This window comes from Pipistrellus kuhlii, unplaced genomic scaffold, assembly GCF_014108245.1.
Source record: "Pipistrellus kuhlii isolate mPipKuh1 unplaced genomic scaffold, mPipKuh1.p scaffold_m20_p_2, whole genome shotgun sequence".
Classification (NCBI taxonomy): Eukaryota; Metazoa; Chordata; class Mammalia; order Chiroptera; family Vespertilionidae; genus Pipistrellus; species Pipistrellus kuhlii.
Window position 1 is genome coordinate 166,600,922 of NW_023425515.1, and position 22,727 is coordinate 166,623,648.

The following is a 22,727-nucleotide window of genomic DNA, read 5'->3' on the forward strand; positions in this document are numbered from 1 at the left end:
GATCAACTAGAAATAATAAGGAATCAAGAAGAAATAATAAGGGATCAACAAGAAATAAAGAATACAGTGTCTGAAATAAAAAATATTATATAGAGTCCTAAAAACAGAATGGAAGATCGCAAGAATCAAGTCAAAGATTTGGAACATAAAGAGCCAGAAGACACTCCTCCGCAGAAGCAAGAAGGCAAGAGAATCCAGAAAATTGAAGATAATGTAAGAAACCTCTGGGACAACTTCAAGAGAACCAACATCAGAATTATGGGGGTCCCAGAAGATGAGAGAGAGCAAGATATCAAAAACATACTGAAAGAAATAGTGACAGGAAACTTCCCCCACCTGGTGAAAGAATTAGACTTACAAGTCCAGGAAGTGCACAGAACTCCAAACAAAAGGAATCCAAAGAGGATCACACCAAGATAAATCATAATTAAAATTCCAAGAGAAAAAGACAAAGAGAGAATATTAAAAGCAGCAAGAGCAAAGCAGGTAGTTACCTATAAAGGAGCACCTATATGATTGTCAGCTGATTTCTCAACCATGCAGGCCAGACGGGAATGGCAAGAAATATTCAAGGTGATGAATAGTAAGAACCTACAGCCAAAAATAATCTACCCAGCAAAGCTATCACTCAGAATCGAAGGCCAGATAAAGAGCTTCACTAATAAAAAAAAGCTAAAGGAGTTCATCACCACCAACCAGAATTATATGAATTGCTGAAGGGGGTTCTTTTGGAAGAGAAATTAAATAAAGATAAAAATTATGAACAACAAATATGTAACTATCAACAAGTGAATCTAAAAACCAAGGAAATTAAAAAAAATCTGATGAACAATATTAATGTTGAATATAATAGAATCAGAGGTATGGAAGGGGAGTGAACTGAGGATTCTTGGGGAAAAGAGGAGAGGAGGATGTGGAAAGAGACTGAACAAACTGTGCACCTATGGTTGAGGACAATGGGGGGTGGGGAAAGGTCAGAGGGTGGGGTGGGAACCTGGTGGAGGAGAGCAATGGAGGGGGGGGGGGCAAAGAGGAACATTTGTAATAATATGAACAATAAAAATTTATTTTAAAAAATAAATAAATAAAATAAAATAAAATATATAAAATAGCCTCTCTTGGGGGAGTATCTTATTTCAACGTGCTTTTCTGATATTTTGCTAACTGAAAGGAGGGTATCATTGCAACTGGATTGTCACTTTGAGATGTCAATATTTAAGAGTATTTGGGTTACAACGAAATCAATGTCTAGTTATTTATCACTTAACAAATAACTCCATTAAAAGGATTCACTTAATCTTCACTGCTCTGTTGCCTCCCAGATCTACAAATTCATCGTGTATACTTGAGTGACAGCAAAGACAACAAAAGGATGGATTATCGTATTTTCCGGCGTATAAGACGACTTTTGAAACGGAAAAAAAAAAGTCAATCGAAAATCGGGGGTCGTCTTATACGCCGAGTATATGTTCTCTTTTGGATTTCTTGTTTCTCGGTCAAGTTCATGGCATTGCCATTTGTGAAGAGACCTTCCATTTATCGTATCAATGTACAGTACATTACGGTATGTTCGAAAAATGTCATTCATTAAAAATTTAATTAAAAAAAACTGGTGTTGCCTTGGAAGTGGGGGGTAGTCTTATACAGCAAATATAGACCTAAACCTATGTTTTAACTGTAAAATTAGGGGGTTGTCTTATACGCCGGAAAATACAGTACAAACCTATTTTTTATGTTCCTTAAAATAAAGTTCAAATGAATAACAGAAAAAAAAATTATTAGACTTAATAAATGAATTCGGCAATGTAGCAAAATTAATGCTAAGAAATCTGTGGCATTTTTATACAGCAATAGTGAACTTACAGAAAGAGAGATTAAAAAAAAATTTCATTTACCATTGCACCAAAAAAATTAAGATACCTAGGAATAAACTTAACTAAGGAGGTAAAAGACCTGTACTCAGAAAATGACAGGACATTTATAAAAGAGACAGAGAAAGACATAAACAGATGGAAGAACATACTGTGTTATGGATTGGTAGAATCCACATTAAAATGCCCATACTACCCAAAGCAATCTATATTTAACATTCAATATCTTACTCAATATTCCTCACAATTATCTTAGACTTACTTACCTAATGGTTATCTCTAAACTTTCTTTGAGGCATAGAAAAGTGAAGTGTGTTACAGTAGAAAGAACATGAATTCTGAAGTCAGAAACCCATGGAATTGGGTTTAGGTCCTTGAAAATCACTTAACCTCTTTGAATTATGGGTTATTATGATGTTTAACATATTTTATGACATACATTCTTTTCCATGGAAAGTTCTAATAAGACTAGCTGTACAGTATACTGCAATTATTGACTACGTGAATGTAACTGAATTCATCCTTTTTTTAAAAAAATATATTTTATTGATTTTTTACAGAGAGGAAGAGAGAGGGATAGAGAGTTAGAAACATCAATGAGAGAGAATCATCGATCAGCTGCTTCTTGCACACCCCCTACTGGGGATGTGCCTGCAACCAAGGTACATGCCCTTGACTGGAATCGAACCTGGGACCTTTCAGTCTGCAGACCGATGCTCCTCTATCCACTGAGCCAAACTGGTTTCGGCTGAATTCATCCTTAAGGAAGGCTTCCATGTTTCTATAGATCAGGTGCTATTTAATTGCTACTGATTTGAAGAAAAGTTACGGGGAAAGAGGGAAGATCCTCTTATTTGATGAAGGCTTTTACAGATGAAAATACTTGGTTTATCACTATCTGGGTATTATGATAAAAGAGAAATTATAAAAGCACTTTCCAAATCTTGTGAATTACCATTCCTACCTCTAAGTAAAAAAATAAAAAACTACCAGAAAACTCCCTTCCCTAACATGGCCATATGTCCATAAGTTCAACTTGTGCTGAGACTAAATAAGGGGTAACATTAAGCATGTACTGTGACCACTGAGAATATAAACTTAGAAAAAAAAAAAATACAGCACTTATCTTCAACAGTTAGATCAAGTATAATTCCCTTCTAAGGGAAGTGGGAGTGCCTCTCCATTCTATACCAGTTAGGCCATCACTGGTGTGTAGAGTTCACTCTAGGCACAACACTGTAAATTGAAATGGATCAAAAAGAGAGTTCAAGTTGATGAGCTTATAAACTATCCAATCTCAGAAATATCTAAAGAAAAAAATATTTAGAGAAACAAGTGTATCAAGAGCTATCTGAAAAGGTTTCATATGAAACAAGACACAAATTTGAGATCAGGTTGGGTGTTTCCCTGAACACTAAAAGTTTGCGGATTGGATTCCTGGGTTGCCAGCTCCATCCCCAGTAGGGGGCATATAGGAGGTAGCGGAACAATGTTTCACTCTCAAATCTATATTTCTCTTTCTTTCTTTCCTCTCTAAAAATAAAAAAAATAAAAAAATAAAAAGAGCTCTAGCTGGTTTGGCTCAGTAGATAGAGCATCAGCCTGAGGACTAAAGTGTCCCTGGTTTGATTCTGTCAAGGGCACATGCCCAGGTGGTGGGCTCAATCCCCAGTGGGGAGCATGCAGGAGGCAGCTGATCAATGATTCTCTCTCTCTTCTTTCCTTTCAATAAAAATATATTAAAAACAAAAACAAAATTTGAGCCAATGGAAAGATACTGGGGAAAGCAGATTTCAGCTCAAAATTTAAAAAGAAAAAGAACATATTTAGCCAATAAGGTTATCATAAGCAGAAGGAAGGTGCTCCTTTGAGAGGTTATAATCTCCCTGGCTCTGGAAGAATTTGAGGGATAGATGAGTTTTTTAGGGGATGGTTTTAAGGTGAGTCCTGAGTCAGGTGTGAGATTGAATTTGATGACTTCTGATACCAAGATTCTAACTTTCTATGGCTTTTTACCTTCCTGCCATCTGATATTTAGTATTAAGACAACTGGCTGAATCTTAACCAAAATAACTTCTAGATGGGATATAACATAGTAAAGGGTGACACTGAAATCTTTACATATTGGGAAGATGTTAAGCTCATGTTGGTAGATAGAAGTTTTTCAAAATTCTAATTTGTACCTGAAAGTTTAAATTTACCATTCACAACAAATGTTTACAGGCTGTCAACAAATGTTTATAGTGCCCAGCTCACTTAATTTTGGAGAAAGTGTCTGCAAAATATCCAAGTCAGTTGTTTTTTTTTAAGTAAAGATGATGTTCCATGAAAAAAGTGGCACTTCAACTTGCAACTCAAACAATCAATAGTGGGGGTTGCCAGAGGGAAGGGGGTGGAGGGAAGGGGGTCCTAATATATGGTGATAGGAAATATTTGATTTTGGGTGGTGGGCACACGGTGCAATATACAGATCTTATAACATAGAAACCCACAACTGAAACCTATAAGTTCCACCCCAATAAATTTAATAAATATCTATTTAAAAATAATCAAACAAGTTATTTTTCTGAGATAACCATTACACTTGGATATGTTAAAGATAAAAAATAAACTCACAGAGGTTAAAAGACTTGCCAAAGAACAGATAGCTAAAGCTAAGATTTGAATCTGGATCTTTTAGTCTCCAAAGTCCATGCTCTTTCACTATACTACCCTGAAAGCAATTACAAAACAGGGACATATTCCTCGAGTAAAGAAAGGAAGATAAAGAGCCAAACATGCCTAATTATAATAATGAAGGACATCAGGGTACTGCTGATTTATAGGTTTCTCCAATAATCCTTAGTTAGGAGTCTTAGTTGCCAAAAAGAATTCTTTATCAGATCTCTCTTCTATGCAGCAAGAATACTGTATATGGAACTGAAAACAGATTCATAAAATGTAAGTAAGCCCAGTGTGTGTGTGTGTGTGTATCTGTATCTGCATGACATAGAACATAAACCATGTAAAAGAAAAAACGAACATGGGAAAATCCATTTAGTTTATCAGTTTCTGGACTGAGATCTTGTTTTCATTCATAGCAGTGTATCATTGGTCTTGGCATAGTAATTTAGAGGATGTGTTCTTTATTAGCTTTGCTCAACTTGGCTGGGTTCAGCTATGTGCTGCCAGCTGGGCTGATGCCAAGGCTGAAACTCTATTCCCCTAAATTCCAGTTCATCTAATAAAGCATGGGTTGCCTTCTGCTCCTGTCTAACTCAGTTAACACTTGCAGTTCTCTACATCTAGCTCCTTCTTTCCCTCTTAACCCTTATTCCTACGGCATGAATAGAGCACCTCTGCAATTATAAAGACATTTCATGTTTTCCTGGGGTCTTCTTAGGCTGATAAATCTATACAGACTGGAGAAAAACAAAAGGATAATAAAATCATGCATGATGGTACCATAAACCAACTTCAAAAAGCTCAAGTTACTGAAAATCAAAAGGGTGTCTGACTAGCTGTCTAGGGCAATAGCTAAGAGGATTCAAGCAATTTTAGCAAGTAGGGGCTATATCTTTTCAGATGCCTAAGCTACTCATGAAGGTGGCATGAAAGCACATTGTGAGGAAGCACCTGCTAGTCAGCCATGTCAAATGAACACAGTCAGCTTTCTGTAGCGTAAGACAATGAATCTTAAAATCTTACAAACTCCTGCCAAAACCGGTTTGGCTCAATGGATAGAGCGCAGGCCTGCGGACTGAAGGGTCCCGGGTTTGATTCCGGTCAAGGGCATGTACATTGGTTGCGGGCACATCTCTGGTGGGGATTGTGCAGGAGGCAACTGATTGATGATTCTCTCTCATCGATGTTTCTAACTCTCTATCTCTCTCTCTTCCTCTCTGTAAAAAATCAATAAAATATATTAAATAAATAAATAAAATCTTACAAACTCCTGCCTTTTTGCCATATCACCCACTTATGATCTTAATTTTCTTTGCTTTAAGAATTTGCCAAGTTTCCCTCATCTTCTTGATATAAATGAATATTTGGTTTTCTTTTCTAGTCATTATTGATATTAAGAAATTTTCATTTATAACTGTGACTAGAGGCCCAGTGCACGAATTCATGCACCAGTGGGGTTCCTTGGCCTGGCCTGCAGGATCAGGCTGAAACCAGCTCTCTGACATCCCCGAGGAGTCCCGGATTACGAGAGGGCACAGGCCAGGCCAAAGGACCCCACAATCGGGGCTGGGGAGGGACATGGAAGGGCTCCAGGGCATGTCCAGCCCATCTCGCTCAGTCCCAATTGCTGGACTCCAGCAGCAAGCTAACCTACTGGTTGAAGTGTCTGCCCTTCTGGTGATCAGTGCATGTCATAAAGACTGGTGAACCAGATGACTGTCTAGCACCTGGTGGTCAATGCATGTCATAGCGAGCAGTTGAGTGCCCTTAGCATACCATTAGCATATTAAGCTTTGATTGGTTGAACGGACAACTAGACGACTGGACACTTAGCATATTAGGCTTTTATTACGTAGGATATTTCCTCAAAAAAGTCATATACTTATTTAAAATGGAGGACTTTGCAAATTGATATGTATTGGTACTGGCGTAAAATTAGTGTTATAATAAGAGCTTGCCAAAGAAAACTACATGAATCTAAGTATTCCCAAGAAAGCAACAGGTGTGGTTGGTCAAATATATGAACTGCCTAAATTACTTCTCGCTATTCCAGGAAGTTTGAGAGATGCCAATTGTTTCATTACATATGCCAAAAAATTACTACCATTCTCAGGTATCTGTGGTTAGTGAGGGCAGGAAAGAGAACTGTAAACTCTAAAGGGTCAGCCTAAGAAAGTTGGAAGGGAGGCACGGAACAAGATTGTTTTGTCCCTTCGGAAGATATAATTAGAATCAGTAAGAGAATTCAGATCCCCTGTTTCATAATCTAGTGCCGCTCATTTTAATTTCTCATATTCCTATTTCTATTTGTGTACAACAAGCATACAATAAGAGGAAAATCAATAATAGGAGTTCTGGTTCACTGCACAAACCTCATCTCATATATTTTTCCTGACCAAAATAGTACTTAAAATGCCTGTGTGTATGTAGTTCCCTTTTCCTAGATGTCTAGGCATCTTAATGCAGATAAAACTAACATATAGTAGACATCCACTATGTGCTACATGGTGCTATGCATTTGCACACCCATTTTTATTTAAATCACTCAATCAATCTGGAAAGAAGGCTCTTCTTTATCACCTACACTAAGCCTAACACTGCTAACACAAGGTTGCTCTACAATTGTTGGATAGGTGGATAAAGGCCAGAGTTTCCATCTGATTAGAGTAACCATGTGATTAGAATACAAGGCCATAACTGAAATAAGGACATCTAATACTTTATTTTTCATATGTGATGGGAAGGGGATAGTTCTGGGCAAATGGGGAAGTATTTTGGACTTATGCTCCTGACACTTCACAGGTAAGACCCCTTACATGGGCTGATCTGCCACCTAATATAGTCACCAATAACATCAAACACCTTGGTCATCCAGGAGGACCATTGGAGGGGCAAGAAAGTATAATTCCACAGGGGTCTCCACCCAGCTTCCCTTTTGTATGACACAAAATCAAAACACTGCCCCTTTGTATATAAAGTTAAAGAGAGGTTTCTGGCTTGTGTGGACACCAAAGAAAGGGTCTCACTACTATCACTACTAGCCCCTGGGAGAGGTGCAGAAAATGTAACTAAGACCTGGTGTATAGAAAAAGAAATGGACAGCCAGTATGAAATGGAATTGCCATGGCACAGAACAAAGAATATCCTTACATGATATTATTCTACAATGCCATTCAAAATTTTCCCAGATTTGTGCTACCCCAATTACTTATAATAGTACATCAAACTCTTGGGGATCAATAAAAAATCATCTTTTTGGTGATTGTAGACAAAGATAACACATCGCTTGATATTCTAGAATTACAACAGCATAATATACAATTATCCCAAGCAAACTTACAAATTAACTCTTTGAATGTCTGTCAGCAATTTAAAAAGAACATGAAAGGATTTAATCCCTTCCATTGTATAGAGGACCTCCTGGGAAGGCACCTGAGCATTCTATATTGGCCCCTCTTGCTCTTTTGGCCAAGAGGGACCCTCTTCTCACAATCCAATTGCCCACAGCTGCTGCCTGAGCTTTCTGTTCATGTCGAGGTTGAAGCTTCGTGATGACTGGTACCATGGATCTGTCTCTCACCCAGTGGGGCGAGGTGGGCCCTCCCTGGAGAAGAAACCCGGGATCCCCAAGATATGTGATCAGTTCTGGGGACCTGCCACCAGGCTAGGGGATCGTATGGCAGGAGTTGGATGTGGAGGCCACAGGCCATAGGATACCAAGGAGACGGAACTGAACCTCACATCACCCTGCTTGGCCCCAGAGGATGGCTGGTTAGCCAGAGATGGGTAAGATTCCTCAGGGAAGGAACAAACTAAGAGAGGCACAGTCAAAGAGGGGCCATCAAGAGAGAACTTAGGGGTCAACTGAGATGGGGCACAAACCCTCACCCCTGCTGAGGGAGTCTCCTGCCCCCATGGCTGCTTAACTTCTCATGTCCAGCTCAAATCGGGACCTGGGTAAAAGACAGAGACTTGGCTGACAGCAGCTGCCCTCTCACTACAAGACTTTTTTGAGTTGTCTTGTACCCATGGTGTGGGGAAGCGGGTTTATGATATCTAAATCCAGCCTACCACCAGGAATGCTCAGGGCCTACTCAAGAAGGCAAATAATCCTTTCCACTAATATTTACACGGTAATAAATTTGACAGTAAAATAGTAGACAAGTTTTCAGGCTAATTTAAATTGGCTAATTGAAATAAGCAAATATTCTAGAAAAATTAATTGCACTGGAAAAAAAGCTGTTCCTAAAGTGTTAACTAAAATTTTTATTGGTAGTTCATCTCATGATAAAATCTCAGAACAGGAAATTAACCTAAAGCAGTCATATTATAGTGCAAAAAAATAAAATTTAAAAGCTATCACTACTACATTGTAAAATTTTCAAAAGCCCCCTAATATTTAAATAAAAAAGGGGGAAGTAGAAGAATATGTAAGGAAAAATATCTGTAAGTAAATTACATCTAGAAAATTTGTACTTTAGAAAATTAATTGTAATGCTATCAGCAAGACACCATGAAAAACACACATGGTGTCAAAACAAGCCAGAGGAAAATCATTTGGGCAAAAAATAAAAAAGGATCCAAGTTAAATTTATAGAAAATATTCCTTTATTAACTTTTGGAGGAGAATATGTTTGTATATTTTCAGAAAACAACTCTGAGACCATGTGGGTTCCGGCAACAGAGAAAAATTGACAGGACTACTCCAACCATGATGACAGAAGAGAAGCAGTCCAGAGATGGAAGACGCTAATGACGCCTTGCTATAATAGCAGTCAGCAGCTGTGTATCACTGCAGGTTGCCGAGGACCAAACCTGCATTACCACCATTTGCCCACCATCCAGAACTGAAATATCATTGCTGACATAAACACATAAGGAACTGTTTGACATTGAATTTGAATCTAAAAAGAACTGTTGGCCCAGAAAGAAACTCACTACAGACTGATTCATATGCCTTCCAGCATAACCATTATTGCTTGTCTCATTTTCGACTCTTATAAGTATATTTCCAGAAGAACATGATCTTACTCATCTAGGGGAAATGGTGAACAACATAGACTGATGAACAGGAACAGACCCAGAGATAAGGAGTCATGGGTCAGACTGTTGGACCTGAAAGGGAGGGTGGGGATAAAAGGGAGAGATCAACCAAAGGACCTGTGTGCATACATATGAGCCTAACCAGTGGTCAAGCACAATTGGGGGGGGGGGGGGATGAGTGGCGAGAGGTTGGGGATTGGAAGGGGGGTTGAGGACAAATATGTGATACCTTAATCAATAAAGAAATTAAACACACACACACACACACCAACTCTCCCCCCCCCCCCCACACACACACAAATTTGGCCTGCAATTCCACTAATTAAAGCCCATTCAATGGCTCTCATTGTTCTTGGGGTAAAGACCTAGATCCTTAAAATGATATAAAAGGAAGCTGTGCATTTCCTGTGCCTTCCTCCCTAGGCTTTTCTCTTTCCACTCCCCTCCTTACACCCTACATTTAAACTTTTTTTTGAGTTCCTCAATTGCATTTAAAAAAAATCTCAGGCCTCTACTCATCTGTTTCCTCTGCTAAATAGAATTCTCTCTCCCTCCCCATTCTTCAGGTTCCAGCTTCAGGCTGACTGGAAGTCATCACTGTTTACCATGCCCTAGTGATTCCCTAAGTCCCCACCCCACCCAACTTACAAACCCACCTGATCTGTGCACAACGGCTTTTGCAGATGAATGGCCTGCCTTTTCCCAGCTTAGCCTAACAAATTGCAGCTGGGTCAGAGAGCTCCAAAACTTCCAAACCCCAAACAAAGAGGAGAAATCTGCAGATCTTGCTGTAGCTCCTGCTGGGTGGCCTTAGATAGTAGCTGACTTGCACCTCCTTGGAGATCAGGAGCCAGTATACCTAGTGGTCAGTGTGAGACAATACCAGATTTCAACTCTCACATATATAAGTGACATATTCAAGAGGCAGACTCAGTGAGCACCAAAGCCCCACTGAAGCAAGTCCTGCCCCATAAAGTTGTCTCCAGAACAGCAGTTCTTCCATTATAGACACAGATGATCCTCAGAGCCAATTGGCCTGGAGGTCAATTCCTCCCAGTGTACCAACAGCAATCAAAGCTTAACTACAACAAGACTGTGCACCCAGCCACAAAGGGGTGCACCAAGAGTGTCCATCTCAGGTAATTGGGGAGGCTGAGCCACTGAGCCCTATAGGTCACCTACCACACAAAGCCACTCCATCAACACAGGGAAGCAGCCAAAATGTAGAGACAAAGAAACATGTCACGAATGAAAGAAATGGAGGAAAGCAAACTACTGGCTATAGAGTAACTACAGTTATAAGGTTACTCAAGAATCTTCTAGAAACCGCCTAGAAACTTAGTGAGACCTTCAAGGATCTTAATGAGAATGTAAAAAAAAAAAAAAAAAGGAAAAGAACCAGTCAGAAATTAAGCATACAATATCTGAAATAAAGAATAACATTCAGAAATCCAACAGTAGACAAGAGGACCCCAAGAATCAAACCAAAGCTTTGAAATATGAGGAAGCAAAAAACACCCAACCAGAAAAACAAAAAGAAAAAAGAATCCAAAAATATGAATATAGTGTAAGGAGCCTCTGGGACAACTTCAAGCATACCAACATCTGAATTATGGGGGTGCCAGAAGAAGAGAGAGAGCAAAATATTGAAAACCTATTAGAAGAAATATTGACAGAAAAATTTCCCTACCTAGTGAAAGAAATAGACTTATAAGTCCAGGAAGCACAGAGAACCCCAAACAAAAGGAATCCAAAGAGGATCACACCAAGACGTATCATAATTAAAATGCCAAGGGCAAAAGACATCTAGAAAGTAGCCAGAGAAAAAGTTTCCTACAAGAGAGTACCCATACTACTGTCAGCAGATTTCTCAACAGAAACTATGCAGGCCAGAAGGGAGTGGCAAGAAATATTCAAAGTGATTAACGGCAAGAACCTACAACCAAGATTACTCTACCCAGCAAAGCTATCATTTAGAATTAAAGGTCAGATAAAGAGCTTCACAGACAAGAAAAAGCTAAAGGAGTTCATTAGCACCAAACCAGGATTATATGAAATGCTGAAGGGTATTCTTTAAGAAGAGGAAGAAGAAGAAAAAGGTAAAGATAAAAATTATGAACAACAAAGTGAAAACAAATACATATCTAAAAATCAAGTCAATAAAAAATCTGATGAACAGAACAAACTGGTGAATATAATAGAATCAGGAGCATAGAAAGGGAGTGGACTGACAATTCTCGGGAGGAAGGGGGTGTGAGGGATGCAGAAAGAGACTGGACAAAAATCTTACACCTATGGATAAGGACAGTGGTGAGGGGTAAGGGCATGGGGTGGGGTGGGGTGGGGGAATCAGGTGGAGGGGAGCTATGGGGGGGGGGGGGAAGAAAGGAGGAACATCTGTAATAATCTGAATAAAGAATTATTTTTTTAAAAAAGAAAAAATATATAACTATGGAAGTAGCTTGCATCTCATGTCCTCTTACTGTTGTAAAATTACACAGGAAGCTAAACTAAAATATGAAACTGACTTGCCCAGCTTGAAATCAGAGCAAGGGATGTTAAGTGGATTATTATGAGGGCTAAAGGCCTGATTAGTATTAATGACTATGCCAAATACACTGAATTTTTTATTTGGTTTCTTAAATTTAAAAAGTAATGCATAGTTCTGTTTTCAATTTTAAGTCACAGAAACAAAAAGTGTTGAGCTAAGAAAATAAAAAAAGGTTCTGCCTTTTATAACTAAATACCTGGATTAGTTGCAAGCTTGGTATTTGCTATCCATCAAGGTTGGCTTGGCCCCAGGAGTTTAGGAGCTAAAAAGGATCTGGCTTAGCAAAGGAGAAACAGCTGGCATGCAGGAGTCCTCTTAGAGGGGCAGAGCCCTATATGAGTAGAGGGTAGAACTAGCTGGTAGGTGTGGTGAGGGGTCTGAAATCAAGTAGGAGACAGTCACAGGCGTCAACTGTTATCCCCAAGATCAGAAAACTATACAGCATTACTGGGGTGGAGGGGCCCTTAGGGATCATCTAGTTCAGGGGTAGGGGGCCTTTTTTCTATCAAGGGCCATTTGGATATTTATAACATTATTTGATTAATATAATTCACTTAATTTAAATCTATGTTGCTATGAAAAAAGCTCCTAGATTTATTGAATTTTGAGTCCTGCCTGGGGTTGCCTTGGCAGGGCCAGACCAAATGATTTTGTAGGCCTTATACGGCCCAAGTGCAGACTGGACATTACCCACCTGATCTAGTTCAACCTCTCACATTTTATTTATTTATTTATTTTAATATATTTTATTGATATTTTACAGAGAGGAAGGGAGAGAGAGAGAGAGCTAGAAACGTCGATGAGAGAGAAACATCGACCAGCTGCCTCTTGCACACCCCCTACCGGGGATGTGCCCGCAACCAATGTACATGCCCTTGACGGGAATCGAACCTGGGACCTTTCAGTCCGCAGACAGACGCTCTGCCACTGAGCCAAACCGGTTTCGGCTCAACCTCTCACATTTTAGAATGACTTGCTCTAATCCTAGTTGGGATTAGACCCCAGTTCAATGTTCTGACACTGCTTCTTTCTTATTTCATATCAGGGATCTGGAAGCCAAAATCCAGAGTCTCAAATGAAGCTTTAAGGAGAGCCCAGAAGAGAATGGGGAGAATAGAGGAGAGATGTGTGAAGGCAATATGGTTCAAAGTGACAGCCCTGACAGCTAGTTCTACTGAAAGATCTCCAAGGCCTCCCTCTCTAGACTGGGATATCAACAAAATCAAGTCACTTAATCCTCTGAACTTCGCTTTTCTCATAAATAAAATATAACTGAAAATAATTATTTCTAGTTCAGAGTTACCAGGAAGATAAAATGAAATGCGTATAAAAGAACATTAAATACTAGTATTTTCCCTACTTATTGCAAGCAAGAAACAATCTCATTACTTTCCATTTTTTTCACATTTGCACACTAATGACCAGAAGGCAAAAAAGAAGAGATCCTAAGATTACAGAGAACAGGCTTACACATACAGAAAACATCTTGCTTTGTGAAATGAATTGAGTAACCACATTTTTTCCACATTGTCTCACTTGCTCCTTAGCCAGGACACTGAGATGGCTGAAGTTCTTCTATTTCTGAAAGTTACATTACAGAACCTACTAAGAGTCTGGAGTGGTGAAGGAGGGAGTGTTGGAGGAAACACCTGGTGCTGGAATGATGACTGAAGGATGTGGTATGAAAATGCCAACTGGAAGGTCTTTCTCTACCTTCTGAGCCTGGTCATCTCTATTAAAAATCTAAGGTCTCCAGAGATACACAGAATTGGAGAGGAAAATAGTTCAGCAAATACCTCTGGAGGCAGCAACCACATAGTGAGTCATGTTGCTTATCAGCGTGGTGTGTAGTCAGAAAGGAATGCATGTCCAGCAATTCTTGGACACAAATTCTCAGCTCTTCTGGCTCCTGAGAACTCTCTAACTGCTGTAAGAGATTTATTGATCAACATAACAGAGTTCTCTAGGCAAGAAAGGGAGAAAATAAACCTAACTGAATATAGTCTGGATCAATAAGGCTTATCCTGTTTTAGTCTCAGTTAAACAAAAATGGCTCCACTACCACTTCCAAGGCACTTCTCTTCTTGCTGCTTCCATACCTACTTTCATTTGACATTTTTATTCCTATTGTTAATTACTCACAGGTAGACTTTGTGTGTGTTTGTTTTTTTACCTAAGTTACTGGCTCTTGCTCCTCCTCTGCCTACTAGTGAGGTTTATTGGTGGAGAAATACTAACCATAAGAGATCTAGGTAATCTCTATCATCATTTTGGGTCCTGATTTCAAGAGCTCAAAGATGGGCCTTTACCTTTAGTGCCAGGAGGCTGTAGGTTGTCTCCAGTCAAGGAACACCAGCCTACAGGGAAGATGTCCCGGGAGTCGAAGCGGCACCAGTAGTCAAAGGCCCCTCGCCACCCATCAAAAGTGACAAGCACCTCTGAGCCCCGCACCTCCCCTATAGTGGCTGGGCAAATGAAATGAGGGTTCTTCCTGTCCACAGCTTCTAGCTTCATTCCCATTTTGAAGAAGTTGTGGGAAGGCGATGGTGGTTCCTAGATGAGAAACAGAAATATATAGACCTAGACACAGAGAGAGAGGCTATGTACGCCAAAAGACTGCTACCTCATTTGGATGATAAAAAAGGGACTATTATGTAAGAGTTAAAATGAAGATTTAGTCTTTCTTTTAAATGAATTAAAAAAAATACTAAATATTTGTAATCCTAACACTGTGACATTTGCTTCAGTATTTTTAAAAAAGTAAAAGGTAACAGGTAAAGTTGAACTTCCTTTTGTGCCCTTCCCCTATCTCACTCCCCATGGCTGTACATATCCATTTACATATTTTAAACTTTATATAAGTAGTATTAACTGAATATATCATTCTATAACTTGTTTTTTGTTCAACATGTTTTTGAAATTTATCTAGTTCATTTTAACTAATAGAAGATATTATATAAGATATTATATGCATATGTCACAATTTATTTATTCTTTTGGTAGACATTTAAGGTTTTTCCAGCTGTTCAAAAGTTTAAAATTTTTTTTTCTTATTTTTATTGATTTCAGAGAGGAAGGGAGAGGGAGAGATAAAAACATCAATGATGAGAAGGAATCATTGATTGGCTGCCTCTTGCACACCCCTACTGGGATCAAGCCTGCTACCCAGGCATGTGTCCTTGATCTGAATCAAGCCCGGCACCCTTCAGTCTGCAGACTGATGCTCTATCCATTGAGCCAGACTGGCCAGGGCTGTTCAAAAGTTTTAATGACCATTCTTGCATTCGTTTCTTAGTATGGGGAGGTTTCTTTAGGATATATATACCTAGGAGTAAAATTGCATTATAGGATAAATATACACATCTTCTACTTTATTAAATATTGCTATATTGCCTTCCAAAGTAGTTTTAACATTGTATACTCTCTCTAGCAGTGTTCTCTTCTCCTCTCCCACTCTCTCATGCTAATTCACAATTTAATTGCTTAGATAAATTTCACAAAATAAGTGTTACATTCTATTCTGTTACCCTGGCTTTACTGTCTGATCCTACACAAATAAGAAAAAAATCCCCTTATTTTGTCATTCTTCAATATTGTTTTGGCTATTCTTTCTCCTTGGTCTTTTTATTTTTATTTTTAAATTTTTATTGTTGACACTATTGCAGATGTCTCCCGTTTGCCCCTCTCTTTGCTTAACTCCTCTCAGACCCCGCCCTCTCCTCTCTCTGGTCCTCACCACATTGTTGTCTGTGTCCATGGACTATGGATATATATGTTCTCTGGTTCTTCTCTTCACCTTTTGTATGAATTTTAGAATCAGCTTTTCAAGTTCCACATAAGAACCCTATTTGGATTTTGACTATAATCCCAATAAATTTATAGATTAATTTGGGAAAAAGTAACTTTTGTATGTATAATTTGAACTCTCCCATCTATGAACATGATAGCATTTTCCACTGGTTAAGTATTCTTTAATATAGATTTCTTCTTTAATATACAATTTTAAATTTACTCTATAAAAACTCTTGATTTTTACTAACATTTTCTAAATGCATTTAACTTTATTGCCATAATAAATTATATTTAAAAATTAAAAAATATATATATATTTTATTTATTTTTTACAGAGAGGAGGGAAAAGGGTTAGAGAGTTAGAAACATCGATCAGCTGCCTCCTGCACACTCCCTACTGGGGATATGCCTGCAACCGAGGTACATACCCTTGACCAGAATTGAACCTGGGACCCTTTAGTATGCAGGCTGACACTCTATCTACTGAGCCAAACAGGTTAAAGTTAAAACTTTTATTTTCAAACCATTTGTTAAGTAAGAATGCAACTGAGCCGAAACCAGTTTGGCTCAGTGGATAGAGCATCGGCTTGGGGACTGAAGGGACCCGGGTTCGATACCTTGGTTGCAGGCATATCCCCAGTTGGGGGGGGGTGCAAGAGGCAGCTGATTGATGACTCTCTCATCGATGTTTCTAGCTCTCTATCTCTCTCCCTTCCTCTCTGTACAAAATCAATAAAATATATTTAAAAAAAAGAAAAAGAATGCAACTGATTTTTTACAAATTGATCAACTAATTTAATTCAGATTAGCTTATGATGACTGATACAATTTTTCTGTCTGCTTGATTTATTGATTATTCAGAGGTATATATTAAATTATCCACTAGTGATTGTGGATTTTCCATGTAATTCTGTCAAATTTTGCTTTATATACTTTGAGGTTGTGTTCTTTAAGAGCATCATATTTATAACTTTCATTTTTCTTGGTAAACTGTACTTTTTTTGTTTTGTTTTGTTTTATTAATCCTCACCAGAGGATTTTTCCCATTGCTTTTCAGAGAGAGTGGAAAGGAGAAGGGAGGCAGGGATGGGGGAGAAAGAGAGGGAGAGGGAGAGGGAGAGAGAGACAGAGAGTGAGGGACAGAGACATCAAATGGTTGCCTCCTGCATGAGCCCAGACCAGGATTGAGGAGAGAACCCACAATCCAGGTATATGTCCTGTGTCCCTGAGGGGGAATCAAACCTGAGACTTTGGTGTGTGGACTGATGCCCCAACCACTGAGCAACACCGGCCATGGATGAACCGCACTTTTAAAAAATCATTAGATAGTGACTTCTAAATGCTTTTTAGTCTCAAAGTCTCCTTTGTCTGATTTCAGTATAGTTAACACCAGCTTTTTACAGCTGATGTTAACTATAAAAATAGTTATACAGCTGATGTTAAATATAAATATATATATATATATATATATATATATATATATATATATATATATTTTTTTTTTTTTTTTAATTGATTTTGGAGAGAGGAAGAGAGAAGGAGAGAGAGAGAAACATTGTTGATTGGCTGCCTGCTGCATGCCCCTCACTGGGGATCAAGCTTGCAACCAGGATAGTGCCTTAACTGGGAATCAAACTGGCAAACTTTCTGAACACAGGACGACACCCAACCGAGGCGCACTGGCCAGGGCAACACCAGCTTTATTTTGATAATGATTTGCCTGGTATATTTTTTATATTCTTTTACTTTCAACATGTATATTAAAAAAAAAATCTAATCTTTTTTTCCGAAACCGGTTTGGTTCAGTGGTAGAGCGTCGATCTGCGGACTGAAAGGTCCCAGTTTTGATTCCGGTCAAGGGCATGTACCTTGGTTGCGGGCACATCCCCGGTAGGGGGTGTGCAAGAGGCAGCTGGTCGATGTTTATTTCTCATCGACGTTTCTAGCTCTCTATCTCTCTCCCTTCCTCTCTGTAAAAAAATCAATAAAATATATTTAAAAAAAAATCTAATCTTTTTGACTAAACTGAGTTTAAGCTCATTTCTTGTGATAACTGATATACTTAAATTTATTGTATTTCCTAGAATTCTATTTTTCTTGATTTTCAAGGTTCTTTTTTCCCTTTACAATTGACTGAATTTTCTTTCCTCCCCCACTCATTGATTCAGATGATAACCATTCTTTTATAATCTTTCAGTGGATCTCCTTAAGACTATAACTGTATAGTTGACATAAGTCAGTCTAAAACTCATCTTTATATCTAGTCATGTTACAAAAACCTTTCACATTGTTATGCTGACAATTAATCACTTTTGTTATTATAATTGGTTTAAACAATTATAGGCAATGGTTGATTAGCTTTACCCACATGTTAACCAGCCTTTCTTCACCACTACTTCTTGCATCTCATTTTTCCTTTCTGGGTTCAATTATCTTCTTCCTGAAATATATTCTTCAGTTGTTCTTTTAGCAGATATGTTGGCATCTACTTACGTTAGTTTGTTTGAAAATGCCTTGCTTTTATATTCATTCTGAAATAATACTCCAACTAGATATGAAATTCTAGATGGACAACTATTTTTCCTAAGAACTTTGGAGATACTACCGTACTTTCCGGCTATATTAGGCCAGCGAATATAGGCCTAAACCTATGCTTTAACTGTAAAATTAGGGGGTCGTATAAGACTTTGGCCAATCTGAGCAGGCTTTTTACTAGAACACAGTGTAGCTTCGGGTACAGAACATGTATAATTTGCATGCATAAAAAGCCTGCTTGGATTGGCTGAGTTAGAGAGGCGGTCTATTAAAAAAAGAACTGGTGTTGCCTCAGAAGTGGGGGGTAGTCTTATACAGCGAATATAGGCCTAAACCTATGTTTTAACTGTAAAATTAGGGGGTCGTCTTATATGGTGGAAAATACGGTATTCTATTATTTTTGTTTTGAACTGCTGCTGTCAAGAAATGTTCTGTCAGCCTAACTGCAATTCTTTGGAAGGAATTCTGTGTATTTGCTCAGATATTTTCTTTTGACTTTAGTTATACCATGATTTTTTTTTTTTTGATGGTTCTGAATTTTTATTGTTGAAAGTATTACACAGGTTCTCATTTTCCCCCCATAAATCTCTTACACCATGATGTTTTAAGCTGTATATTTACCTTTACTATTCACTCTGAAAAATTCCGTCATTATCTTTATAAATATTGGTTCTTTTCTATTCTTTTTTTTTATTTATTACTCTGGATTTCATATTCAACATCAATGGACCTTCGAATATTATTCTCTTTATCTCTTCTCTTTAATATTTCCATTTCTTTATTTGTGATGCAATCTGGGGAAATTCCTTACATGTCTTTCAGTTAATTCTCTTTTATCTATATCTATGTTGCTTATATACATATTATTAATTTTCAATTTTAATGGTTAAGTTTCATTTATAGATGTTCAATTTTTCCCCTCAAATCTGTCTTTGAAAAATAGGGTTTTATACTTTTATCATTTAAAAAATTTCTTCTCTTTGCCCTAGCTGATGTACAGTGGTTAGCATGTACATGCTCCAAAGTATCAAGGGTATGTACCTGGGTTGCCAGTTTGAACCCCCAAACCCATCATGAGGATGTGGGAGGTAACTAATTGATGTGTCTCTCCCACATTGATGTTTCTCTCTCTTTCTCTCCCCCTTCCTTCATCTCCTCTGTCCCTCCCTTCCTCCTTCAATTCCATTCTTTCTGAATAATCAGTGGAAAAAATATCCTCAGGTGAGGATTAATAACAAAATTAAAAATTCTTCTTTTCATTCTTTAATCAGTTTCAAAATTTTAATTTATAATCTCTATCTATCTGGTATTTCTATTCTGAAAGTCCTTGGGGTTATAGTCGTACTGTTTGTTGTGTCTACTGATGTCCCACCACAATGGATTTGTTTTGAGAGTTTTTGAGAGCTCTGTAATTCTGAAGGGAGTACCCATCTTCAGTGGTACTTCACTTTGGGAACTTTTATGACATCTGGGTTGAAAGCAACCAAAGTCTCTAGAGAGGTTTTGGATTTGCTTCTGCTGGGCACTCAGAAATCTCTCCATAACCTCTGGAGTTTCTAGACAACACAGGTACCATATCTGAAGCCTGGATTTCCATGAGGGAAAGACTGTTTTATCAAGGAGATGACTCCATTCCTGCCCTTACCCCAGAGCTCAGGCAGAAACTCTCCTCATCAATGTAACCGTCTTTCACTAAGGAGTGAACATTTGAGGTATCTGATCTGGTTTTATATATGGCAGTCTCGAGTCCATTCCTGGTTTTCATGGGCTCAAAGCCTCATCTTCTATCCTACTGTGGCTGGTAAAAGACAAGATTATTGGAAAGCTCCTTAAAATACCTGCAGGTTTAGTGCATGTATTTAACACTCTAGTTTTCCTCCTTCATTTTAGCTTCTGGAGAATTTTCTTTCATTTTTTATTCTCACTTGAGGATATTTTTCCATTGATTTTTAGAGAGAGTGGGAGAGAGAGAGGGAAAGACATAGATAAATATCAATGTGAGAGAAACACATTGATTGGTTGCCTCTTGCACATGCCCTGACCAGGGTCCGGGCCAAAGAGGAGCCTACAACCGAGGTACATGCTCTAGACCAGAATTGAACCTGGAACCCTTTGGTCCATAGGCCAACACTCTATCCACTGAGCCTAACCGGCTAGGGTGAGTTTTCTTCCTTTTTAGTAAGCTCGACTAAGCATTTAAAAGAACAGATGTCCCCTGCCCCCACCAAACATTTTGAGATAGTCTGTAGTTAAAGAGTTTTTAAGTTGCCAGCCAGAGTGCTTTAGGGTTTAGATTTTAATAGCAGCACAGGCAACACTAATTCAGTACCCTTTATAACTCTAACCTCATTAAGGATAAAGAATTCAACTGAGAGCAGATTGATGCCTCATCCCTGGAGAAATAAGGAAAAATGAATATGGGTTATTGATCCCTTATATAGTGGTTATTTCACCACTTACTAGCCATGTGATCTTGAGCAAGTTCCTTATTCAAAAGTATTTGCTTCCTTAGCTATTAAATGGAAATAATATTTCTGGTTTCAGAAAGTTAAGTGTGGGTATTAAGTGAGATAGTATAAATAAACTCCAAACATATTATAGGCACTCAAAAATTGTCTCATTTCTTTCCCTCTGTTCAGTATATGAACTTTATAAATTCCAAGATCTATAACAAGAACAGCTCCTTTAGATTTATATCACATTTTATATACTTTACTAGTAAACACATTTTAATTTAACTATCCTGTAAGGTAGACAGAATCCCACTTTAGACATGAAGTCAAAAAGACATAGCTTATTATTGGTATAGCTAGGACCCAAAAACCAATAATCATAATTTATAGTCTATATTTACAATTGTCTTCTGGGTATAACTGCTGCTTCGTAAGGTATTAAACAATCCCATCTGCTGAATTAGTTTCTGAGAAGGCATCCTCAGGCCATAAATATAATGTAGATATCAGAGGCTAAGTAATTGAAAGAATATAAGCATATGACCTTGAGCAATTTAGAGTTGGTGATATCTGAGGGACACCGTACCTTGTGGAAAATCCTGATGGGAGCCATTTCAGCTCCATTTAGTGTCTTCAAAAGGAACATGGGCCAAGAGGAGGCATTCAACCGAAATCCTGCAGCAAACATAATAGGCAACAGATAAAAAATATGTTTCAAAGGAAATGGCAATATCAAGTTTTCCCTTTGGAATCCAGTTACTCCTCCATAACCTACACTGTGATATGTTACAGAATCACAGACTGTTAGGAAAGGACTTAAAGGTTAAGTAGAGGAAATGCCTCATTAGACAGATGAGAAAATGAGGCCCATAGAGGGAATGTAATTTGCCCAAGTGTAACGTTGCAAAACAAGTAGTGGAACAAAGTCCCCAACCAAGGGGCCTGACTCCAGGACAAGTATTACAGATTCATAGCACCTAAAAAGTTTTCCTTGAAAAAATCTAAAATAGATGTGAGATAAAATTAACAAATACTTAGAAATGATCTAGACAGTAGAGTGTGAAAGTTTTTCTTCTTAATAATCTCTTAAGAAGAAATCAAGTATGTCAGCTGATAAACTCAGTATACAAGTGAATCTTTTTAGTTTATTTCTATATAAACTAACTCACTATTTTTCTTTTTCTCTCCTCCCTTGTTGTGTGTGCTCTCTCACTTCTCTTTCACACACATACACACCAAGTACAAAACACTTTCTGATCTTCAATTTTACTTAACCAACGAAGGGTCAGTAATGATGAAGATGAAAGGGATCATCCTGTCTAAAGATATTCATTGTACAAAAAAATAAAAAGCCTAGAGAGGTTAATTGTCCATTGTCATTCAGCAAGGAAAAGTCAATAAGAATGTACCATTTAATTAATTATAAAAATAAGATCATTATTGTAGTTAGATCTCCCAATTAGTGGAAAGAAGTTTCAAGTACTCCTTTCAATTTGGCTTCAACTTTCTCCTGAGATATCAAAATCTAGTACTTTTTTCATAGCCTCCCAATCTAACTCAGTTTTCCCATTTCTGATAAAAGCTGCAGAGCTGAACATTACAATAGAATCTGATATTTTTAAACTCTTTATTGTGGGTCAGACACTGTGCCAATCACTTTCCACTGACTATCGAATCCTCAAGGCAACCCAGAGAGGCAGATATTATCTTCATTTTATAGATGAGAAAAGATACATAAAGTAAACTGATTAAGATTTCTAAGTGAGCAAATGACAAAGATAGGATTGAAACCCAGGCAATCTGACCTTTGAGCCCACA

General features: G+C 38.0%; 1 protein-coding gene and 1 long non-coding RNA gene across 32 annotated transcripts in view; one reads left to right on the top strand and one right to left on the bottom strand.

Annotated features, from left to right (window-relative positions):
- The window catches only part of SCMH1 (Scm polycomb group protein homolog 1), a 123,639-nt gene that overhangs the window by 33,178 nt on the left and 67,734 nt on the right, over positions 1 to 22,727 (bottom strand). For 28 of the 31 annotated variants that reach the window (XM_045584685.1, XM_045584682.1, XM_045584669.1 and 25 more), the window contains 2 exons: positions 21,496 to 21,584; positions 14,439 to 14,682 (listed from right to left, as the gene is read on the bottom strand). The exons of 2 other annotated variants lie outside the window; for them this stretch is intronic. In XM_045584685.1, the coding sequence (XP_045440641.1) occupies positions 14,439 to 14,682; positions 21,496 to 21,584 (333 nt within the window). The remainder of the gene's footprint in view (positions 1 to 14,438; positions 14,683 to 21,495; positions 21,585 to 22,727) is intronic. One more of the 31 variants, XM_045584684.1, reaches the window with a different exon arrangement.
- Positions 436 to 11,559, top strand: LOC118723594. The gene is made up of 3 exons (XR_004989304.2): positions 436 to 486; positions 3,824 to 3,827; positions 11,408 to 11,559. It is a non-coding gene; the product is annotated as an uncharacterized LOC118723594 (long non-coding RNA).